Source organism: Harpia harpyja, chromosome 2 (assembly GCF_026419915.1).
Source record: "Harpia harpyja isolate bHarHar1 chromosome 2, bHarHar1 primary haplotype, whole genome shotgun sequence".
Lineage (NCBI taxonomy): Eukaryota > Metazoa > Chordata > Aves > Accipitriformes > Accipitridae > Harpia > Harpia harpyja.
The window spans coordinates 14,762,224-14,784,014 of record NC_068941.1 but is presented as its reverse complement, the minus strand read 5'-3'; the positions used below and the strand labels follow the sequence as shown (position 1 = coordinate 14,784,014).

Below are 21,791 nucleotides of genomic sequence, written 5' to 3'. Positions count from 1 at the left end.
GTCACTTAGGATTAGATGGCATTCTAAAGTGAGCTTAAACAAAGTAAATAAAAAAGAGATGGGATGCTAAAATTTGAATTTTAGATGATCCAGTTATCTAATTAAGGTAATGTGGAAACAGGAGCTTTGGCAATTTGCAGCAGAAGTCTTTGTGCCCGTTTACCTCTGATTTGAAAGGGCACAAGTATCTGAAAGCTATTGTTGTCAGATGACAGTTTCCTTGTGTATGTGGAAGTGAACGGCTTTTCAGTTTACCATGGAAACTGTCTTTACTGTAGCTCACAAATGCTTGAGATATTCATTCAGCCTTAGAAATGATTCTTCCTGGCCTGCTTAAGACACTGATGTTATGACATAGATATGTATAATACAGGGTTCTCCTGAACCCTCATGCACAGTCACCCTGGCTTCCTCCAACAGGTGATGCTGAGAAGAAGTCTTATTCTAATTAGTAATGGTAAGTACTAAGCCATCATATAACTTCTGTAGATGCTAGACGAAATTGACCCTTTGTTAGCTCTATGGAGTGTATAATTAAAACAAAAAAACCCCCACTTATTACAGTTCAATTTGTCTGTACAGCTCAGTAGTGGAATAGAATCTGTTATTTATCTGAAAGTGAGAAAATGTGTGTGAGCATTATGTAGAATATTCTTAGGTTTTGTATTTATATATATAGAATTTTTCTTTTTTTTCTCCCCTAAATGGTGATGTGGTCAGTTGCTCCCAAATTAATGGATATCCAACCTTATTTATTTTCAACAGGAGCACTGGTGGATCAGGGTGTCTTTGAAGAGTTGGCTCGTGACTATGTTCCACAGCTTTATGACTGCATGCAGGACTTGGGTGTAATATCCACCATTTCCCTGTCCTGGTTCCTCACTCTTTTCCTCAGTGTAATGCCATTTGAAAGTGCAGTGGTAGTTGTGGATTGTTTCTTCTGTGAAGGAATAAAGGTGATATTTCAATTAGCACTCGCTGTCCTCGATGCTAATGTAGACAAGCTGCTTAACTGTAAAGATGATGGAGAAGCCATGACAGTCTTGGGAAGGTATTTATTACAAAAAATAAAGCCTCTTCATTTTATTTTTCCTTTTGTTTACTTTTCTGATTTGTGTTCTTCTTCTATGGTGAAATACTACGTTTAAACCAATACAATAGATGTAAATTTTTTGCATGCTTATAGTCCCCTTTGGTACTCTTTGGTACCATATGGTACTCTTTATATTATCTTAAAATAATGTTAAGTGACCAACAAGATATAAATTCTTCTTTCAAGACATTCAAATAAACTTCCCAAACCTGGTTATAGAAACTTATTTTGGTTGATTATTTTAGTTGATTACATGGATTTTGTTACTTCATCTTTTGCCTGCTGCCTTTTAAATGCTGCTAAGAAAAAGCCTTGATCTCAAGGGAAATTGTTTTGGGAATGGACTAAACAGAACTCAGAAGAATTAGGTAGGCTCTTGAATGAATAGATTTCAGTGAAACAGGAAGCTGATAAATAGACTGGATTGAGTAATTTAATACAAACTAATACTGCTGAGTGTAACCTCTGATTTCCTCATGTTTGGTAGTAGTGTTTAGTTTCCAAGATGCTGCTGAAACTTTGGAATTTTTTTTTCCTAATAAGTTTCATTAGTATAACCTTACTGAAGTCTGGTTTTAATGTCTTTGGGATTAAAGACGACTGTGGTTGTGTTTTCTCTGAAGTAAGCCCCAGTGCTTGCTGAGGATTTAAGTGTTCTGCAACTGCCAGGTAGAAGACAAATGATCTACAGCAGCTGCACCGGTGGGAGGAACAAGCTGTTAAAGCCCCTTGCAGTAAGGTTGAGCAGTAGTAGGACAGGGGGGTATGTAGACTGAAGCACACTGATCCTTGTTCCCATGGTGTCATAATTCCCTTAGCATATTTAAACAGCCAGAAGCAACAAACTTGTTCAATAAATCACTCATTTGTGACTAGCTATATTTGAGCTATTTCTTGACAAGGATAATGAATTACCAGGGTTACCTTAGCTCTCTTTGAGAAAAAGCAGTGTTAGGATTTGTCAAATTACTGATGTCAAAAATCATGTAGTTCATTAGTAGAGAGTGGCGTGATCATTTTTACATTTAATAATCTATATGTAACCCTTATTCTATTAACCCTTAGAAGGGAGGGGGTACAAATGGATCTTGGGTTTCTCATTTCTATTTTTTTTTTTTTTTTTTTCCCCACCAGATATTTGGACAGCATAACTAATAAGGACAGCACTCTTCCACCCATTCCTCATCTTCACTCACTGCTCAGTGATGATGTAGAGCCTTATCCTGAGGTGGATATCTTCAGACTAATCAGGTCTTCCTATGAGGTAGGGTAGGATTTCTTAACAGTAACTTGCCAACCCACACTAGTTCTGCTTTACAGAGCAATTTGATGCTCTATAGTTGGCTTTGCTCAGAACTGAAATGACGTAAAAGATATACAGACCTCAGAAGTCTGAAATGGGACAGGGGAGAGGGGTTAGTCTTTCTTTTTCTTTTAACCAAAACTTTTAACTGGAGCTGTTTTGTATAGAAGCCTGCAGCATCAAAGGAGAGCAGCCCGCAAACAAAAGGCTGAATTTTTAATTCGAAAAAGGTTAATTCTCATCTAAGCTTTTCCATGCTTTTGCAAACTGAAATATTAGTGAAATCTAAAGGATTTCAGAAGACCTTTCTATTATCAGTGGAACTTTGTTTCTTTTACCTTTTTTTTTTTTTTTTTCCCCAGCAAGTGCTGAAATGGGCCGTGGGCCACTAGCTTCTGTATTATCACCAAAGCTAAAAAAATTTCAAGTGAATGGAGCTGCTAATAACTAATATCTGTAAAGCACAGGACAAAGCCTGCAAAAACCCTGAAATTTGCAAACCAGTTTCATTGTCCTTAAATTTTAAAAATAAGCCATCTGTTAAAATACCCCTGATGATTACACTGATGTATTAATTTTTTATAAAAATTAAAGAATAACTTTAAAGAGTTATTCTCAATTTCCTTTTTTCCTTCCATTGACATGCAGGGTTAATTAGTATTTTTAGTTCAAGATGTAGGTTCCTACTTAGCAATATGACAGCTGTTTGAGGCACTTCCTATGTCCCTAAAACCTCCTTGCTTTGATAACATGGTACCTATTTAGCAAGGAAGTAGGTAGTCCTTAGTGTATTCTATGCTGAAGGGCAAACTGAATCAAGTTAGATGTATAGTTCTTCTCCTTCACACAATGTTAGCATGGGGAGAAGGATGTTTATGTGAAATTCTGTTTCCCTTGTATTTTTCTGATTTCCTCATCATGAAGACAGCTTGCATTGGCTTAACTGCTTTTAGATGAATAACCTGACTCCACGCAGAGCCAGTCTGTCTTTTGGGGGCTTATGCAGCACAGAACCTTGTAGCTCCTTCTAGATAAATAACCAGCTATACTCCAGTATAATTATGCAAAACAAATAGCATGGGAAGTGAAGAACTGTGAGGAAAGCAGGAGCTGGTTGCAAAGAGAGAATTAGTTTCAGGAGAATCATTGTTGCTTGATTTGATTATTAAAAAAAAGACAACACTTCAATAGTAAACTATCAAGATTAAAAAAAAACTTCAAGGCATCTGTTACTCAATGACTGTTATGTTCTTCAATTAGTTGTGTGCAGTCAGGGCTGGGAACTCAGTTAGCTTTGTTGCAGCTACAAAGAGCAAAATACCAAGTAAGCAAGCATACCTTTGCTATTTTTAGAATTTAAGCTGTTAAAGGTACTTGTTGGGTAACCATCTGTCCTTAATCTTCTAGACATTTATTGTTATGAAAACATAGGAAGGCCTACAGCTGGAAAAAATGCTTTTTCCTGGAGTCCTCTGCCCTCCCTCAAACATACACACACTACCCTCAAGGTGGGGAAAACCTTGTCCGTTGCAGACTGTCCTGTGATATTTGTCATGGGAACGTGATGAGCCTGAGAACTTGGTGAAGGCATAGCACTGGCAAAAGCACAATGTTTTGATTGTTTTATGAAGAGCTGCTTTCCATCGTGCCCTGATCCTGTCCAGCTCTTAGGTAATCATGTCAGATGCATATATGAGAAGTCCACAGTGAAAGCTGAAGTGATGCAGAGGAATTTTTTGGTTAGCACCCCTCTCTGTGACGATATTGAACTGACTTTCTACTTTTAAGAGAAAAACATTCTTGAAATAAGAGAATAATACATAACAAGTATATTTTACCCTGCCAGTAATTTTTTTCATTTGCTGAAAATACTTTTTACTAAGAAATCTCTTATCTTTTCATTTAATTTTGCAGTTAATTCAGAAGCCATAGAGCCTGGCATTATAATAATTACAATAGAAGTGACTGAAATAATGCATAGTCACTACAGCTTTAAAAGCCTGTGCATAGCTCACTAGCTGTCAATGGAGTGTAGACTCAGATATTCAGAGCTGTTAAGTGCTTAACTCCTTTCATTTGTGTGTGTGTTAGTTTGGAAAAAAAATAGGCCTTAAACACTTAAGCTACATCTATAGTAGTATCTGGATCTTGGCCATTTTAACTAAACAACTGACGCTCAAAGGTCTATGTTGTTGAAAGGTTTGATACAGTTTTGACCTAGAACAAGTGACATGCTTCCAACAATTCCTTATGTGATTTGGAAGTTAACATGGGCAACGGACCATTCCCAGAAGGTAACTGCATGCAACCTTCCTTTTCTGTAGGCCACATGAATTTTAGTTGTATGGATGTGAACAGACCATCCCATTTGGCCTCCGGACCAAAGAACAAGCCCTGATTACTGGAATAAATGTGGCCCTAGAGCCACAAAAGACCTCTCTTTTGAAGGTTTTGTAACCTCTGTGATGCTTGATGCTCATGGATGTTTATCTAGATTCTATTTTTTCAAAAGACTTCTTTATTTGCAAAATACTCCAATTACACGAAACTTCTTTTTACTTCTAAGGTACATAACAAAAGTGCACAGCTTTACAGATAAACACAACTTTAGCGTTAATTTGATCACACACAAATGTGCTACCAAATTATGACCTGCTTATGTAGATACACTTGCACTGGAAATATAAAACCATCCTGTATGAAAGCATGTCTTGCCACCCCCTTTTAGTTTTACATGTGGCATACTTGATGTCTGGCATTATTGTTCCTGCTGGTCATCTGTGCATTTCTAAGTATGTTATAAGCGTTTTGTTGATAGCAAAAAACTTCTACTTATAGTTCACAAAAATAAATCTTGGGGATTAGGCATTCCTCTACATATGAAAACATGGAATATTATTTCTAACAGGCTTTCCCCTAGGGTGCTTCTGTAGTATATGCAGGAGCTCCCTGAGACTGTTATGTGCGTTGTGAAAAAAACTTCTGAAAATAAGACTTGGCACTTCAGAGAATCTTCTTTCTAATGGAAGTTGTGTTCTTGATGCTTGGTTTCAGATCCTCATGAACGTAAGGACTGCTATACTGTCTCAGCCATTAGAGATCCAGTTAGTCTAAATATCTTCTCTCTCTGTAGCAATTAAGAGATATTCCAGGATAGAGCTGAAATAAAACCCTGCAGAAGTAGTTATGAAATTATCTATTCTTAGAGATTTGCCAAGCAAGAAATTTCTAACTACTGAGATTATGTTTTGAAATGTGAAGATTTGTAACTTAATAAAGACCTCTCAAATTAAATGAAAATAAGTTATTGGGAAAAATAAAACCTAGTGATATATTCCTAAAGTCTTCGCAACTTTGTTACGTGTTAGAAAAATGCCTTATCAGCAGGTTTTTTTAAATATGCCATTTGTGGTATATCACATAATTAAATTAATTTCTCAAATACATTAAAGTCAAGCTAAGTATTCCAAGTATTTAATACACAGACTATCCTGTACTTCTTTTTTTTCTTCTAAGAAATTTGGAAGTATCCAAGCAGATTTAATTGAACAAATGAGATTCAAACAAAGGCTGAAAGTTATCCAAACCCTTGAAGATACTACAAAGCGCAATGTGGTAAGTACTGAAATAAAGTTCTTTGCAAAGATTAAGGTCAATCAGTTTCTGAAATTTAAATTAGCTTTTCAATGAGACATGGATTTCCGTAACTGTTAATGTTATGTTTCAAAAGGTACGAACTATTGTGACAGAGACTTCTTTTACTATCGATGAACTGGAGGAACTATATGCTCTTTTCAAGGTAAAACAAAGTGAAGATAAGATCATGTGCTTGCAGGAAATGCAAATGTTTATTTTTGATATGGGACTGTGTCTTTTCTAAAGACCAGGTTGAGTCTGTGAGTTACTTACTATCAGGTATCTTAATACAAACTTGACTTAGCTGCTGTATTATTGAATGTGCAAAAAAAAAAAAAAAACCAAACAAAAAAGCCTAGTTTTTAAAAGCTCAGGAAATAAGTAATTCACTAAATGATTTGTCCATGGAAAAAATTAATAAGCTGATGAAAACTATTATAGTGAAAAAGTAAATAGATAGAGGCTTTTGATCAGTCTTTAGAAACTTAGGTATGTCTGTCTCTACCTGACACAAGTTTTGGAATTTAGCACAGAAATACCTTTCTTCTGTTGCCTCAGACAGTTAATACTTTGATAACACAATAGCTGATTTTTGCCATTGTTAATGCTTTAACGTATACTGTATTATGTGGAAATTTAGTGTCACATGGTGATGTGTTTTTGTAAGTTGATTGTACAGCAATACCATTAGATCCACAAATTTAAAGGTGAGCAGTTAAAATGCTTTAGCTTCACCTTCATGCGTTGCCTTAAAACAAGATACTTTCTTCCTCTGTTTTGTTATAACAGAGATTTTTTTTTTTTTTTGTATACCATGAAGAATTTTTTCCTTTCAATTACCCATCTCTAATGTCAGGTCTTACAATTGTCCAAATCCTGCAGTGGCTTCTTTCAGTCTTCCATGCAATCAGGGAGACCGTCAGATGGTCCCCCCTGGTTGATCACTGTGCAGTGCTAGGATCTCTTTCTCTAAGCCTCTGAATCATTTTGAATTACATTCCACTGAAATCAGCTCCAGAACTTTCACTGACTTCAGTAAGACTGAAAGAGTAGGACTTTATACAGTATTCTTGAGCCTGTACAGTTCAACAAAAAATATTTCAAATAAACAGCTATTTTCATATGCTCTGAAATTAAAGATTTCATGAGAGTCCCCTTTCTGACTTGACTGTGTGGTGAGGTTGAAGGGGGTGACTAAGCACAACAAGCCTGTGTATATATGCAAGTCACAGCTGCTTACTACTCTGTTCAAAACAGGTATTTCATGTTTCATCTGCCTGGGAGGCAGAAAAAGTTTTGCTTTATCTTCTTTTTTTGTAGAGGGATGACTTTTTGTGCTGGTTAGAGGAAAAACCTCTTGCAGAAGTGCAAGGGCTAGGTAGATGGAAATACATCTGCTAGTCTTGTGTTGTTTTAAGAATGTGTTGTATGAGTTGTTTGGATTTTTTTTTTTGTCATTGATAGTGATGAGTTGTTTACAGAGGTAATGATAATCTCACAGCATTTGCCTTCTGTTCAGGCAGAACATCTGACTAGCTGCTACTGGGGAGGAAACAGCAATGCTGTTGACCGGCACGATCCCAGCCTGCCTTATCTGGAGCAGTACCGGATTGACTTTGAGCAGTTCAAGGGGATGTTCACGCTTCTCTTTCCTTGGGCATGCGGAACTCATTCAGATGTATTAGCTGCACGCTTATTCAGGCTTCTTGATGAAAATGGAGACTTGCTCATCAACTTCCGTGAATTCGTCTCTGGGCTAAGTAAGGAGAATTCACAGCACTCAAAGTAATCTGACCAAAACAGTTTGCTTCTAAAGGGGATCCAGTCCTCCAGAAACACAGATGTTATATTAGCTATCAGATAATGAGTTCAAGTTTGACATATGCCAATTTGCATAAGTCACCTTTGTTTTAAGAGCTGTTTGTGCTACCATTCAGTTCATTTTATCATGCCTGTGACAGTGGTTCCCCATGGGGTTTAGGCTGGTCTCAGTAGGTGCATCTACATCAGCCAGTGGTATATCATACTGGGAGAAGGACCACACGTGAACTACATGTCCATTTGGGGTCTGATGATTTCCCTGACTGCTAACTCTCAACATGAAAATGACCTGCAACCTGTATGCATAATGGTGTGATTACTACTTTTCCTTTGGGAAAGTCTTTTGTATGTTCTTCTGTAGCGTTCCTCTCAGTAACACTGCATTTTGTTATCTGCTCCATAAACGTTCCCTAAAAGTTGGGAATTTATACCTTTTGTCAGTGCTACCAGCTCTAGAAAGGGGAGAGAGGCATCATTTGCTTCCTTGGTTGTTCAGGAAGAAGACTTTTGAGAAATTTATGTGCACATATAAGGGGAAGGGGAAGGATAGAGTAAGGATGTTAGTTTTGTTTGCCCCTGAATAAAAGTGCTTCTCTTTAGAAGTCTGCTGACACCCCACATACATGTGTCCCTGTGCAAGCGGAAGGCATTGCACCTCACAGTATATGCAGTGAGAGGTACTACCTGTATTACTTCTGCAATCGATAACTAAGACCGCAGACTGAGAGCGAGCAGGATGGAAGTCACCTGAAAAGGAGAAAGTGGAGGTGCAGGTCAGATAGGGAGGATGAATGTCATTAATGGAGATTACAGCCCATGAAAGTCAGTATCACAACAAAGGGAATGTGCAAGCCTCAGGATTAACACGAAGAAGCAAAGATGAGGCAGGAGCTGGCCATGCCTTTTTTGACTATAGCAGGAATTATTCCTTGTAAGTGACCAACATCTCACCATCTATCGTGTGATTTCATGGCAACCTGATGTTTCCTCCAACTTTACATTTTGATCTCTCTTGAGAGAGAAAAGGTTTCCCGATCTGGCTTTCAGCAACTCTAACAGTATTTTTAAGCATTAGGGGTCCAAATGCAGCCTTGCATTAAAACCTCTGTACATCAATGGTATCACCTGTTCTCTCACAGGTGCAAAATAGCTGTGTGACAGTAAAACTGATTGCACACCTCCCCTTCATACCACCCAAAAAAACAGTGCTTCCTGCAATGCAGTTCTGAATTGTATTTGAAGGAGTGTTTGCCAGGTAACACTTATTGGCCTTTTGAGACATGATCCATGGATTAACTACTCCTGCTGCTTACAGGATGCTGTTAATAACAATCAACCAGTTATTGGTTGAGACAACATTTTTTAGAGCCAATAATGAGCAATAAAAGCAAGGAACAGTGTTAAGCACTGTGAACAGAAATGAATGGAAAATGCACAAATGTGGCTATAAGCCAACATGACTGAACTGAAATCTTCAATGGGCTAAACAATCAAAACTGCTCATTCTGCAAAACCACATTTTTTCAGAAACTAAGCCCAATGTAGGATAGCTTTAAAACTTTTTTTTTTTTTAAAAAAGTCAACACCCCCGACCCCTTTTTTTTAAGAAGCACATGAATGGTAGCAAGGACAATATAGTCAACAAAACAACATGGTATTTGTTTGAGCATATTTCACCATGCCCCAGGACTTTTAAAAATTCTACAAACATCAGCTGCTTCAGTCTGCCTCACCAACCCAATATGCCTTGGCTAGGAAAATCTCCTAAACAAGGAATATCTTCTGTTGGAGCAACACACATCTGCTCGAGAGGGGACTGTGTTGCCTTTTCCTTGTGGCTGTCCTGGAAAACACAGTCAGACGATGAGCATTATGGACGTGACCCATGGGCACCATCCTCTCTCATCTTACTGTGTCCAAACAGCAGTATTGGACTTTGCCCCTAGTTACTCAAGTCTGTCTTTCCTAGAGGAAGTGTCCTGTTCAAGTACTTCCTAGGCATGGCCCATCTCAGAGGGTCCTTGTCGATGGCTGAAGCAGCCATGGCACCTGAAGTATTTCCGTTTCACAACTCTCTTTCAATGGCCTTATTCCATGTAGCCATAAGGATTTGTTCCGTCGAAGCCTCTCTTTGATGCCACTGACTCCTTCTAGGAGCTCCACGAAGAGGAGGTCAAAAGGGGTCCTGTGTGTCCCAGCCTGGGCTCATGGCCCTTTCTTCTGTGTCAGCATGAAATCCTTGGGACACAAGAGTGCTGTAATCGCAACTGGGAATATCCATTTCCTTTTCATAGCCCTTGCAACAAATAGCTCAAGAACCCCCTACTTCAGGTGCCTCTAGGGCCTCAGCTGAGCAAAGATGGAACAGCCTAGCATATTCTTCTGTACGTTTACTCTGTGTCGTGGTACTGCAATTTCAAATAAAGGAGTGATCTTGATTAGTTTGGTCTAGGAGTTGTGCTGCTCAGAAAGGGTTGTCAGCCCTGGTTATGAGCTGTTTGGGGTATTCACTCGTGGAGAGGCTCACCTGCACCCCGATACCACGCTGGATTATAGCATGTCAGTTGTTGACTCAGGATCCTAGTAAGCTAGAGCGATTTCCCCATAGACTTAAAGTGGTCCCCTGCCTCCCATCATGTTTTTGCAATACTCCCTTTTCAGAGCATGCAGGTCTTCCACCTCTCCAGTGACTGCAGCACTTGCCACAGCCTTGTGCAAAAGCCGGCACCATGAAAACTTTGTCTCTCAAGGAGTACCTGAGTGTATTTTTTTTTTTTTTCTGAAAACAGCTTTTCTCCAGGCACAGGTTGCAGGAGGATGTTCAGAAAGCAGAGTGTTAACCTCACTACTCCTTCAATCCTTTCAGGGAGCTAAATGCAGTACAAACACTCCTCACCCCTCCACCTATGTTCAAGGGAGGGGCAACTGAAGCCACCACTTTTATGTTGCTCCTAAGTTTTATATTAACAGAATAAGGTTCTAACCTGTTTAATTACTTTGTTAATGGCCTCAAAGATGATGGGGAAAACTGTGCACATATGATGTTATGCCCAGAAAAGACATGATGCCTGCACAGTGTTGGCAGAAGGAGAATAGTCCGAAGGGGGGCTCAGTAAATGTTGTTCCTAGTCATGCCATGAAAAGGGGTGTGGTGGTCAAGCCCTGAGAAGGGTAAGACATGTGTGTGAGGACATTGGTTGCAGCATGAAAGTGACAGCTTTCACTGTTGCTGTTTCAGGTAGAAAGATTCAAAGGGTGTAGTCATCCTCTCTTCCAAGCATGGTTTCTTCTCTCGCCACAAAGTAAATTTAAAACTTCTGGATAAAAACTGGTGATGCATCATCTGAGACTCATACTGCAAAAAGACAAGACTTGCTGAAAGTTGTTGAGGTTTTAAGATCTGCGACTCCAGAGTGCCAGGAAGGAAGGAAGTGTTTCTGGTTGGGACCACAAATGGTCTTACCACCTCCCCAGTACTGTTCACAGGCCCGCAGCAGGGTCATCTACTTTGCTGTTCAGGGATGCAGGGGCCATGCAGGAGGCCACTGAATTCTCTAGGCTCTCCTATGAAATTATCCCTGTACTGCAGCGTGCAGGTCAAAGTAGTGGCTTGAGCTGAGGTATCCACCCATACAAAAGTCTCCCCTAACTCTCCATAACAGGGGCACATCTACCAGAGGTCTGTTCTTCTTCTGTTGTCTTTATGAACCTAGCCTAAATATTTTTATTGTTTAATACAGCATCAATCCTCAGATCTTGGGTAGCCCACTGCAGCTCACTGTCAGGCAGTTCCTGCAAATTGCCAGTAGACTGTTCTTCCCTTTGTAAAACTTTCTGACCTTTCCCAGTGGAGACCCAGAGGGTTGTCTCTGAGGGAGTCCAGATAACATCTTTGGTAGACTTGTCCCACTTTGTGTTGTCTTCATTCACGTACATTTTCAGGGGGCAAAGGGCCTGGCATTAGGAAGCACACACAGATTCATCTCGGGCAAAAAGTGAAAAGCAGTAGCAGTTGAGATTTTTCAGTTGTCTTCTCATCTGGGGACAGGGAGAGGAACAAGTCTACACGTGTCACCAGCTACCCTGTGCCCTGAATCCTGTTTTGGTGAATGCATCCCTAGCCATTGCTGGAGGATGCAGAACTGCAGCCCAATCTGTGTTTTGGTTATTTCATGTCGCCTTTAGCAGTGGGGCACTTCACGTGGTACCTGGGTGCATAACCTAAGACATAGTTTCACCAGAAGAGAAAGCATTATCTGCACGGTCGGTTTTGTACTTAAAAAGGACCAAGTTGAAAGCAAAATGGCTAACATAGGTGTACTTAATTCTTTGACCTAACAGCTGTATTTATTGTAGTCTTAAGCTTTACTGTAGACTGTGATTGTTAGTATTTGCCAAACCACACTTTGTAGTTTGCATAGCAGAAGTTGACATGGTAGCCTGTAAGGTAAAATAATTCTCTGCGTAACCTAATAAATGAAGGTTAATTCATTTATGAATTACTTGTCATAACAAGTAAGATTTATGAAGAAGTCTGATTACCGGTTATTTCAGTACTTTAAAATTAACTAATAGCTATTTAATTAATTGGAAGGAGGGGCTACAATAGACCACTTGGATTTCATACAGCTAATTGTAGTCTACACCAGAAAGGAATAGGGGTTGAGGTGGATAAATCACTAGAAAGTATTGCCTGAACATCAGTTTAGCCCATGGCTAAGCTGTGATAAATGCTGTTTACTTTAATTTCTCTCTCTCTTACTGTTCTAAATCATGTGATGTTATTATTGGATCCTCAGATCAGCAAGTTTGAAGTCCACACAAAAAGGTTGTCTTAACTTTCAGCTGGAGGCCTTTCTGAGTGGTAATGTCGTGATCATAGATTATTTTTGAGCATTATAAAATAGACATTTAATGAAGGACCCAAGGTTGAAGTACAAAATTCAGGGTAAGGTGATCTGTGTTCTCTTGCTATTTCTACTGCAGACCATATGATCTTAGAAGTCAAGTGACTGCCTTATGATCTCGGGGTATAAAGGGAGTACGGTGCTTCCCAGAGTGAATATAGCAGCTTCTAAAATGAAATATTGTAGCAATAGTAAATAGAATGGCATTGAATGCTGAGTATTAACGTACCATATATGATGCTCTTTAGGTGCAGCATGCCATGGAGATCTTACAGAGAAGCTGAAGCTACTGTATAAAATGCATGTTTTGCCTGGTAAGTAAATGATGTCAAAATAGCTGTTGTCTTGTTGAGAACAGAAATTTGGAGCAGAGTTGTTTATGACTAGCTTTCCCAATTAAAAATTAATTTGTGGGGATTATTGTAGCTGTTTATGCAGCAGTAAAATAAGAGAGCTTCTACCATAACCAGACATGAATTTGGAAAGTCTGAAAGTACCTGTGCAGTTCTCTATTGCTCTGGCCACAAACAGGCCATTTATATGTGTCTCTCGCCTGTTTAGCTGGGGTTGGTGACTTCCTCCATGTGTAACAAATAAAGTGTCCTTCAGCATTTGTTACCATAACACACTTTATTTAACAGTGAAGCTAGCTTAAAATGTTCCTGCATGCCCTGGCTACTCGTTCCTATCCCCAGGCTTTCTTCTTTGTTTCCCCTCTGGGCTGCTACAATTGTTTGCAGAGGAAAGCTCCAGATAGTTTCATAGATGTGTTTTCCAGGGAGCTGTACAAACTGTTGGACTCGGCGAAGTGAGAAAGGCAGTTTAGGGTGGAGAGGGGATGGAGACATCTCAAAACAGTTTTGCCCCTGAAAAAAATAATGTCCTGGAACTATATCCTCTCTGGCTTGTCACGTGTGTGCCATAAAGAACCTATTGCTGTCCTTGCTGCAACTCTTTGGGTAGTGTAATTCCTGGGCACATTTACATCCTCTGGTAAAGATACCTAAAAGCTTTGAGAGGACATTCACCTTCATGTGCTTTGAACATTTGCCCCTGATTGCTCCCAGCTGGTGTTGCTGGAGGTAGGCTTGAGTGATTCACCAATTTAACTGGAAAAAAAAAAAACCAAACCAATTTTACTGAACTATAACAGAAGAGATCCATTTTTAAGAATGCAACTTCTGGTCTTTGGGGACTGGTAAGCTCATACCAAATCATGACAGACTGTTTCCAGCTAGGAAAGGGTTCATACCCTGCTTAGGACATGCTGAGCTGCACAGAAGAAAGTAATGGAAGTAGACATGGGAAGATGGGCAAGCCAGCCTCTGAAAGCAAACAGCTACTTGTTAGTCAGACATTATTCGTTATCGGGAAGGAGACAGTACAGGTCCAGTTGTTCATCTCCTGTGAGCTGAAAAGAGATGATTCTTAAACTCTCACATCCTCACACTTTTACTTCTAGAAACTGATATTCTAAATGTATCCATGGGAATATGTTCTAGTTTTTAATTAAACAGTGGAGTTTTTAATGAAAGAATGTTTTTTGTATTGCTTAGATCCATCCCCTGAGCAAGAAGAGCCAGACTCTGCTTTTGAAGCTACTCAGTACTTTTTTGAAGACATCACACCAGAATGTACACATGGTAGGCATCTTTTGTCTCGGACATAAAAATATGAGGTAATGCATTTCAAACAACATGTCTTTTTAGGAAGCTACTTTTTTATTGGATTAAACTTTGTAAGTGACGTATTCTCTGTAAAAAGAAATATGTAGTCTTTGTATATATCTTGATATCCTTAGAGGAGCAGGCATGCGTACACTAAGAACTCCCCTGGATTGTGCATTGCAGAAGTACTCTCAGAATAATGTCATCGGTGTGTTGCAATAGAAGTAATTTTGTGATAAGCGCATCATCTCCTTGATGGAGAATGAGAATAAATATATTGGCTTTCAAGTTATATTTGGATCAGAACTTAAAACATTCTAAAAAACTGAAGCCAAAAGATATATCAAAATGTAGTTCAGCAGTTTGAAATCTTTTTGTGGCCTAATGAGAACCTGGGTCTCATCACTGATGTCTTAAATGGCATTCTTTTTCTTGAGACATTTGATGTTAAGTTTCTCTCTGATTCAAGAAAAATGTTGCCCATCCTTCGGATTACAGGGGGAAGGAAGGTTGTTTGAAAATACAGATAAGAATTAATGGACTAGAGATGGCAATTTCAAGTCCTGATAAACAAAAGATGATGCACTAATATAATCACCAAACTTGTATCATGCTAGAAGCTGTTTGTGTTGTGGTAACACAGGCTAATCATTGTACTACACAAACAAAACCTAAGATGGTCTCTGTCTTAGTATTTATATTATTAATTATATGGAATCTGTCAGCAGATTTAAGAATAGGCAAAAATCATTATTTAGTCCTATCCTTTTTACTCTGCATTTTCTGCAGTGTAAACATTTTCTTTATTTTGCACTGGACACATGAAAAGTATGTATGTATCTAAAACTCACACTGATCTCTCTCTCCCCCCGCCCTTCCACTTCCTAGTTGTTGGCCTAGATGGCAGGAACAAACAAGGAGTAGATGATGGGTTTGTTACAGTGAGTCTGAAAACAGACAAAGGTATGCATGGTGTCTCCATTTGAATTACATCTTTCATTTCTTGTAAAGATGTTCCTTTAGAAAATGGGAAAAAAAGGTATTAATTTAAGGTTTCTTCATGGACTTTTCCTGCATCTCTGGGTAATTTGTTGACAATAGGCAAGAAGAGCTCACAAGAGAATCGAAATTATCTGAGAATGTGGAGCCAAGAGAATAAATCCAAAGCAAAAAACACAAAGGACTTGCCCAAACTGAATCAGGTACTTCTGCTGACACTTATTTATTTTTCATTAACTTTAAACTTTCTTCATATACCCATAAATATTCAATGCATTAACACTGAATAGAGGTTTTATTTTGAGGCAGATACTTTTTTACCAGAGCAGCAGTCAGCTGATTACAGAAGTTAGTTATTTTCAACATACTGTAACTGGCATTCATCCTAAAACATCCTAAAAATGCAATACACACATATAGGAATGATAACATATTATTTTGATCTCTAGACAAAGGGTGATACGACACTGAATATCACCAGCTAGCTCATAATGTCTGATACACATTACCTGAAAAAAAGCATTTTATGTTTTGTAATTTATACTGTCAGTCTCATTCCCCTTAGATCCATAGCTGCTAAGGAGGAGGAGACCCATTGGGACAGCTGTTTCCTTCAGTGCACCTAGGGAAGGTTTATTCCCTGTAGAACAATGCTTCTTACTTAAGGTAGCCCTAAGCAAATCTCCCTCCTACTTAATTTGAGAGTTTTGAATTCCAAAAGACTCGCATCCAACTAAGTTACCACTGTGAATTAAAAGAGTGCTGCAGGTCTCTTATTTTGTTTTTCATTACTTCTTGTTAATCAGACCCCTAGTTATACTTAGCATCATTCCTACGAGAAAATCCACCAAAATGAATGCTAAGCGTCTCACTGCTCACCCTCTGTTGCCCTCCTGTGGCTGCAGAGAAATAAATTTGTCATATGTTGGAAGAAACATCCAACAGTTTATTCTAAATAGCTTTAAGAGAAACAAACATCTGGCTGCCCAGTCATAGAAAATGCTTTCTAGACTGCACCTAGATTATTTCCAATTCCAGTTTAATCACATAAACTATTGCATCACACCTCCATTCCAGACTTTTTAAACTGATTTAGTAGATCTCAGTCCGATTTGTTTCCTCCTCTCATTAATGTTTCCTCCCTCTGTGTTTAGGGACAGTTCATTGAACTGTGCAAGACAATGTACAATATGTTCAGTGAAGACCCCAATGAACAAGACCTGTACCACGCTACCGCTGCTGTGACAAGCTTGCTTTTGGAGATAGGTGAGGTTGGTAAGCTCTTCAGTGCACAGCCCACAAAAGAGACAGACAGCAGCAGTAACAATTGCAGCAAAACTATTCAGAGCGAGCTGTTTCAGAAGAAAGAGCACCAGCAGTACCCCCTCGAACAGCACAAGCCATTCCAAAGCAGCCTTGTCACCAATGATGAGGAGGCCGTTTGCACCGACAGCACCCTGGGCATGCAGATGGAAGACATTAAGCTCGAAGACTCTTCTCCCAGAGACAACGGAGCCTGTTCGTCCATGCTCATTTCCGACGATGATACAAAAGATGATAGTTCGATGTCCTCCTACTCAGTACTGAGTGCAGGCTCGCATGAAGAAGAAAAGCTGCACTGCGAGGACATCGGTGAAGACACCGTTTTGGTACGGAGCAACCACACCACTTCTCTTCGTAGAAGCACTAGCATTGACAGAGACTGGGCCATTACCTTTGAACAATTTTTAGCCTCCCTTTTGACTGAGCCAGCGCTGGTTAGGTACTTTGACAAGCCTGTGTCCATGATGGCTAGGATTACTAATGCTAAAAACATAAGGATGATGGGTAAACCAATAACCTCGGCCAGTGACTATGAAATCTCTACTATGTCGGGATAAAAGGCAGCCGGGTTTTTTTATTTCTTTTTTTTTATTCTGTATTTATTAGTACCTGGCACAGGCCCTGGTATTTTCAAAATGTGATTGTTTTCACTAATGTGAAAATGTTGGGGTGCAAACTTAACTATCTTGAAGTATAATCACTCTTTCTGTGGGAAATGTTACACAAATGCAAATTTTATTCAAAATACAGAAAAAAAAGTAACAGTTGTCAGTGAAGTGTGTGTATTATTAACCTTGCTCTTAATATAAAATGGTAAAGATTAGTTCTTAATTTCTAAATGTAAACTTAATGCCGATATTTATGTGCATTTTTTTAAATAGACATATATAGAGATCTCATTCTTGGGGGAAAAAATGAACAAAACAGGAAGTACCTAAAATTTAAAGGGACACTGTCAACCTGAATAGGACACCAGGTGAAATTAAGTTCCAGGCAACATCCCTGAAGGATAATTTTATTTCATATAACTTTTTTTTTTTTTCAAAGAGGATAATGGGTTTTAATGTATGCTTCAATTTTATTTTTTTTAATATATGAAAGACCGCTTCAGTGACACCTGCCTGGCTCCTAACTTCCTCTGCTTGAGACTGGTACACTCAAATAGAAGCGGGAAGTCCATCCCAAGCCTGGCTGGCACATCAGGCAAATGTGGTTAAATGGGATGATTTCAGCTCCGACAGAAGGCAGAGCCCATTTGCCTTTCCCTGGGTTCAGCGGCCTCTGGCTGTACCAAACCCAGTAGAGAGAAAGCCCTTTCCCAGCTGCAGCCACCAAGGAAAGACCTCCAGCATGACCCTGCCTGGAGCTGCATTCCTAACCAGTGGACTTGGAAGCTTTGCTGGTGTGCTCCAAAGACAGTGTACGCAGGTCCTAGAACAGATTGGTAGAGTCTCTTTTTAAAAATTGAAAGCTGTTTTTAAAAGTTAAAAAATATATATATATACTTCTAAGGCTGGATCTACAGCATATATAGCTTAGCTCTTAAAACTAACCTTTACCACCAACCTATTATATCCTTGTTAGATTAAGAAAATAAAAATCTGTATTGCATAAGTCTTCATTTACAACAGTGTAAAGTAGCAGTAACGAAAAAATCTGCAAGATAATGTAACTGAATGTTTAAGTCTTACTGAGAACACTGTCACTTTATATAAAATGAATAGTATCCTGTATCAACTTACTGAATAATATGTTAAAATGAAAACTGGAGCACCTGCACTTTGAATCCTTGCTTCTTTTATACAGATATTCAGGATTTTTTTTTAAATTTTCTTAGCTGTTTTTTAATTCATATCTGTTCAGTTCAGGATCATGCCTACATGCCTAATCTTTATTTGCTATTTTGAGAATATTTTCTGTAGACTACTGTTGATTTTTTTATACTCCTGTATATTGCATCCATGTAACTTGCAGATTTTTTAGCAGAAGCTATGTTTAATTCTTTTGTTTTAAAAGAATGCTTTTAAACTGTCAGATGAAGTGGCTTTTAACCACAAATAGGTAATGTGAACAAATAAAGTACACTGCACAGATTTGATTTTTAACTATTAAAGTCATGCTAGAGGGAAAAGTAGGTGGTGGTGTTTTATTACACAGACAAATTACTTTGGATCTTCAACACCAGGTTTCAGAACAAAAACATTTGTTGTTCCCATGCCTGGTTTTGTTTAACACTTGAATGTGTTTAATCCCATCTGCAACAAGCAACCCATGCAAGCTTCTCTCACCCTACCCAATTTCATTAAGCAGTTTTCCCTGCTATGCTCACATTTGGTGACAACAGTTACTACTTTTTAAGACACCCGGATATTTTATGACCCATCTATGCTTTGCTATAGCTCACTGGGAATGCTTTTAAGGCTTTAAGTATTAGAATGTTTTTTACAGGGTACTCGTAAGCTGAGATGTCAGCCTGAAAACCGTGGCAGTGACAGAACAGACATGGATGTGCTCTATTCAGTGAATTACGTTTTGGAAACTTACCATCAATTCGTGTGTATGTAAAGTTAATTTGCAAAACATGGCTGTTAATTTCTGAGCACTGCTTATATATCCCTTGTCTCAGTCAGTTTACTGTTCTTTTTTTTTCTTTTGTTGGGAGTAGAGTTCTTTCCTTTATAATTTAGCCATATATAGACCACATATAACAGTATGAAAAAGCAATATAGTCTTTCTGCATATGAGACTATGTGGATTGGTTTAGATGTGTATCCAATAACAATACTCATTGAGGCCATAGTCACCATTTTGAAGAATATGACTTTAACTTAAGATGCCAAGGCCAGAGCAGGGTGCTTTATGGTAATGCCTGGCAGCTGAGTAAGTTATCACAGAAGCCTTCAGCACTAAGGGTTAACATCTTTAAGCAGACTGTTGACCTTTTTTAAGTTTGCAGATCCCTAAAGTATTTCTTTTAGGTGTCTGCCATGGTCAAGTGAATTTAAGCCTATCGGCAGTCTTCCACACACCCCTAGAGATGCACAGACCACAAATGAAAAACATTTCTTTATCTTACAAGGGCTTGCCAGCTTTGCTCCACACCCCACCCACGGGGCTGAGGGTACAATGTATCATGAAAATTATTTTGCTGTTACAACTCCTGTAAGGAGAAGAGGCATCCACAGGTGCATCTCTGGTGTAACAGGAGCCATTTTACAAGGCAACTTTTTTTGTTTTGCTCCAGTAGCCTTCCTTACCTTCCTGATCATGTCAACAAAGCTCCCAAGGGTAAGCCAGGTCATCTTTAAGAATGGCTTTGCTGTAGGTAGCAGCCAGGTGAGCTGATTTTCTCCAGGTTTTGGGGGGTGAGGCAGCTCAGCTGACTAGGGCCACACCAAATGGCCACCTGGCAGTTGCCTATTTGATGACAAGATCTGCTGTGACCTGTTCTTTAGTAGCTGGGTGGGAGTGGATGAGAGGAAAGCTACAGAAGAGTTCAACTGACCAGCATACAGTGATGTGAAACCTTTGAGAAAACATGAGTGAATATTTTTGAAGTCTTATCTGTATGCGTAGGCATACTACACAAGCAAGTCGATGTGGCTTTAGATATGCCTATGTCTTGTGCTTTGTATGCTTTGAGATTGAGTCTCTTTAATCTGTGCACTGTAGAGTTTAGTTAGGGCTGTTAATCTCATGGCCGGGGAAAAAAAAGGGGGGATCTTTTTCCTCTTCAGAGCTGAAATTTGTGACTGGACCCTGCCATGTGCTGCTTTCCTAGCTTGGTAGGAGCCTGGTGGCAACAGGGTGCTGCCTGCCTGCCAAAAGACAGACAGCAGATGATGGAGGAGTGGGAGGTTATTTTATAGAGCTTTCTCTATTAAAAAAAAAAAAGCCATAGAGAAACATTCTTCTCAAGTTTTTTTCCAATCTGCCTTTAAACTTACGCAGATGCCGATAGCGTATGAAAGTTCAATGGTACTTATTTCCTTCATTGTAGCTTCTTACAGCTCCTGGATTCTAGGTGTTAGAGCTGAGACTTGTGTTTGAGACTCGTGAAGGTTTGTTTACGTGAGTTTTGGGCAAGCAGACAGAAAGCGTGTTATGTGATGTATTAAACTTACTGAAAATTTGACATCAAAACTGTTGTAAAGAGAAAAGCACCTCAGGGGTTCTTATATAGTGACACTGGAGCTTCTGTTGTAGTAGATGTCATATGTCAGGTGGTGTGTCGTAAATTAAAATAGCAGAGGCTGGTAGGGTATATATGGTGTGGCGTGTAAGGGGGCCGTGGGAGAGAAAGGGAATAGCCTTAAAGCAGTTGGTCAAGCAAAGAGATGGTGCTTTTGCTTGGAAAGCTGTGCAGCCGGGTCTGCTTCCTCAGCTGGGTACTCTCCAAGCTTCTGGATCCATCCTGCCACAGGGTGTTCGTTACTAATCTCTAGTCTTGCAGCAGCATTTTGAAACTGGTGGTAATTGGGTCTCTCGACAGTAGGCACGATACAGAAACCAGCAAGAAACTGTTGGGAAGAGTTTGAATTCCATCAGGATGCTTAGAGCAACAAAACGAAGCTGGTGCGTAAGCACTGTAAGCCTACAGCCTGCCTGAATGGAAAAGCACTAGGTCAGAGAAGGCACCTGTGGCTGTACCAGTGTATTACAGGGAGGGAGCACGGCTCACCAAGTCCCCAGCAATTTGGGTTGAATGCACGCTGATGAGTTCCAGTGCTGTTAAGTCACCAAACTTCTGGTATCCCTGTGAGTGACTTAACCATAATCTTGTCTGTTCCAGTTCTTGGTAATTCAGTAATAATGAGGTACTTGGTAGCTAGAAGATGCTTTTTATCAAAAATGAAATATTAACTGTAAAAAATACTTGATGCTGTTGTATCCATTTTTGTAAGAAAAATGGACTAGTCGGACTTAGACTAAAACATCTGGAAAAAATGAGAAAATACTGAGGAATAGTGTACGGGTTGGTGGGTGAGCTCAGCCCATGGCGAAGTGTGCCTTACTATCCTGGCCTTTTGCTTAGCTAGAGC

At 39.3% G+C, this 21,791-nt stretch overlaps 1 protein-coding gene across 1 annotated transcript in view; it reads left to right on the top strand.

Moving 5' to 3' along the window:
* TBC1D9 (TBC1 domain family member 9) overlaps positions 1 to 18,883 on the top strand; it is a 55,160-nt gene extending 36,277 nt beyond the window's left edge. The window contains exons 12-21 of the mRNA XM_052815954.1: positions 766 to 1,051; positions 2,228 to 2,357; positions 5,913 to 6,011; positions 6,127 to 6,195; positions 7,552 to 7,792; positions 13,009 to 13,074; positions 14,317 to 14,403; positions 15,316 to 15,390; positions 15,529 to 15,629; positions 16,581 to 18,883. Of these exons, the coding sequence (XP_052671914.1) occupies positions 766 to 1,051; positions 2,228 to 2,357; positions 5,913 to 6,011; positions 6,127 to 6,195; positions 7,552 to 7,792; positions 13,009 to 13,074; positions 14,317 to 14,403; positions 15,316 to 15,390; positions 15,529 to 15,629; positions 16,581 to 17,306 (1,880 nt within the window). The 3' untranslated portion in view covers positions 17,307 to 18,883. The remainder of the gene's footprint in view (positions 1 to 765; positions 1,052 to 2,227; positions 2,358 to 5,912; positions 6,012 to 6,126; positions 6,196 to 7,551; positions 7,793 to 13,008; positions 13,075 to 14,316; positions 14,404 to 15,315; positions 15,391 to 15,528; positions 15,630 to 16,580) is intronic.
* Positions 18,884 to 21,791: the final 2,908 nt, after the last annotated feature.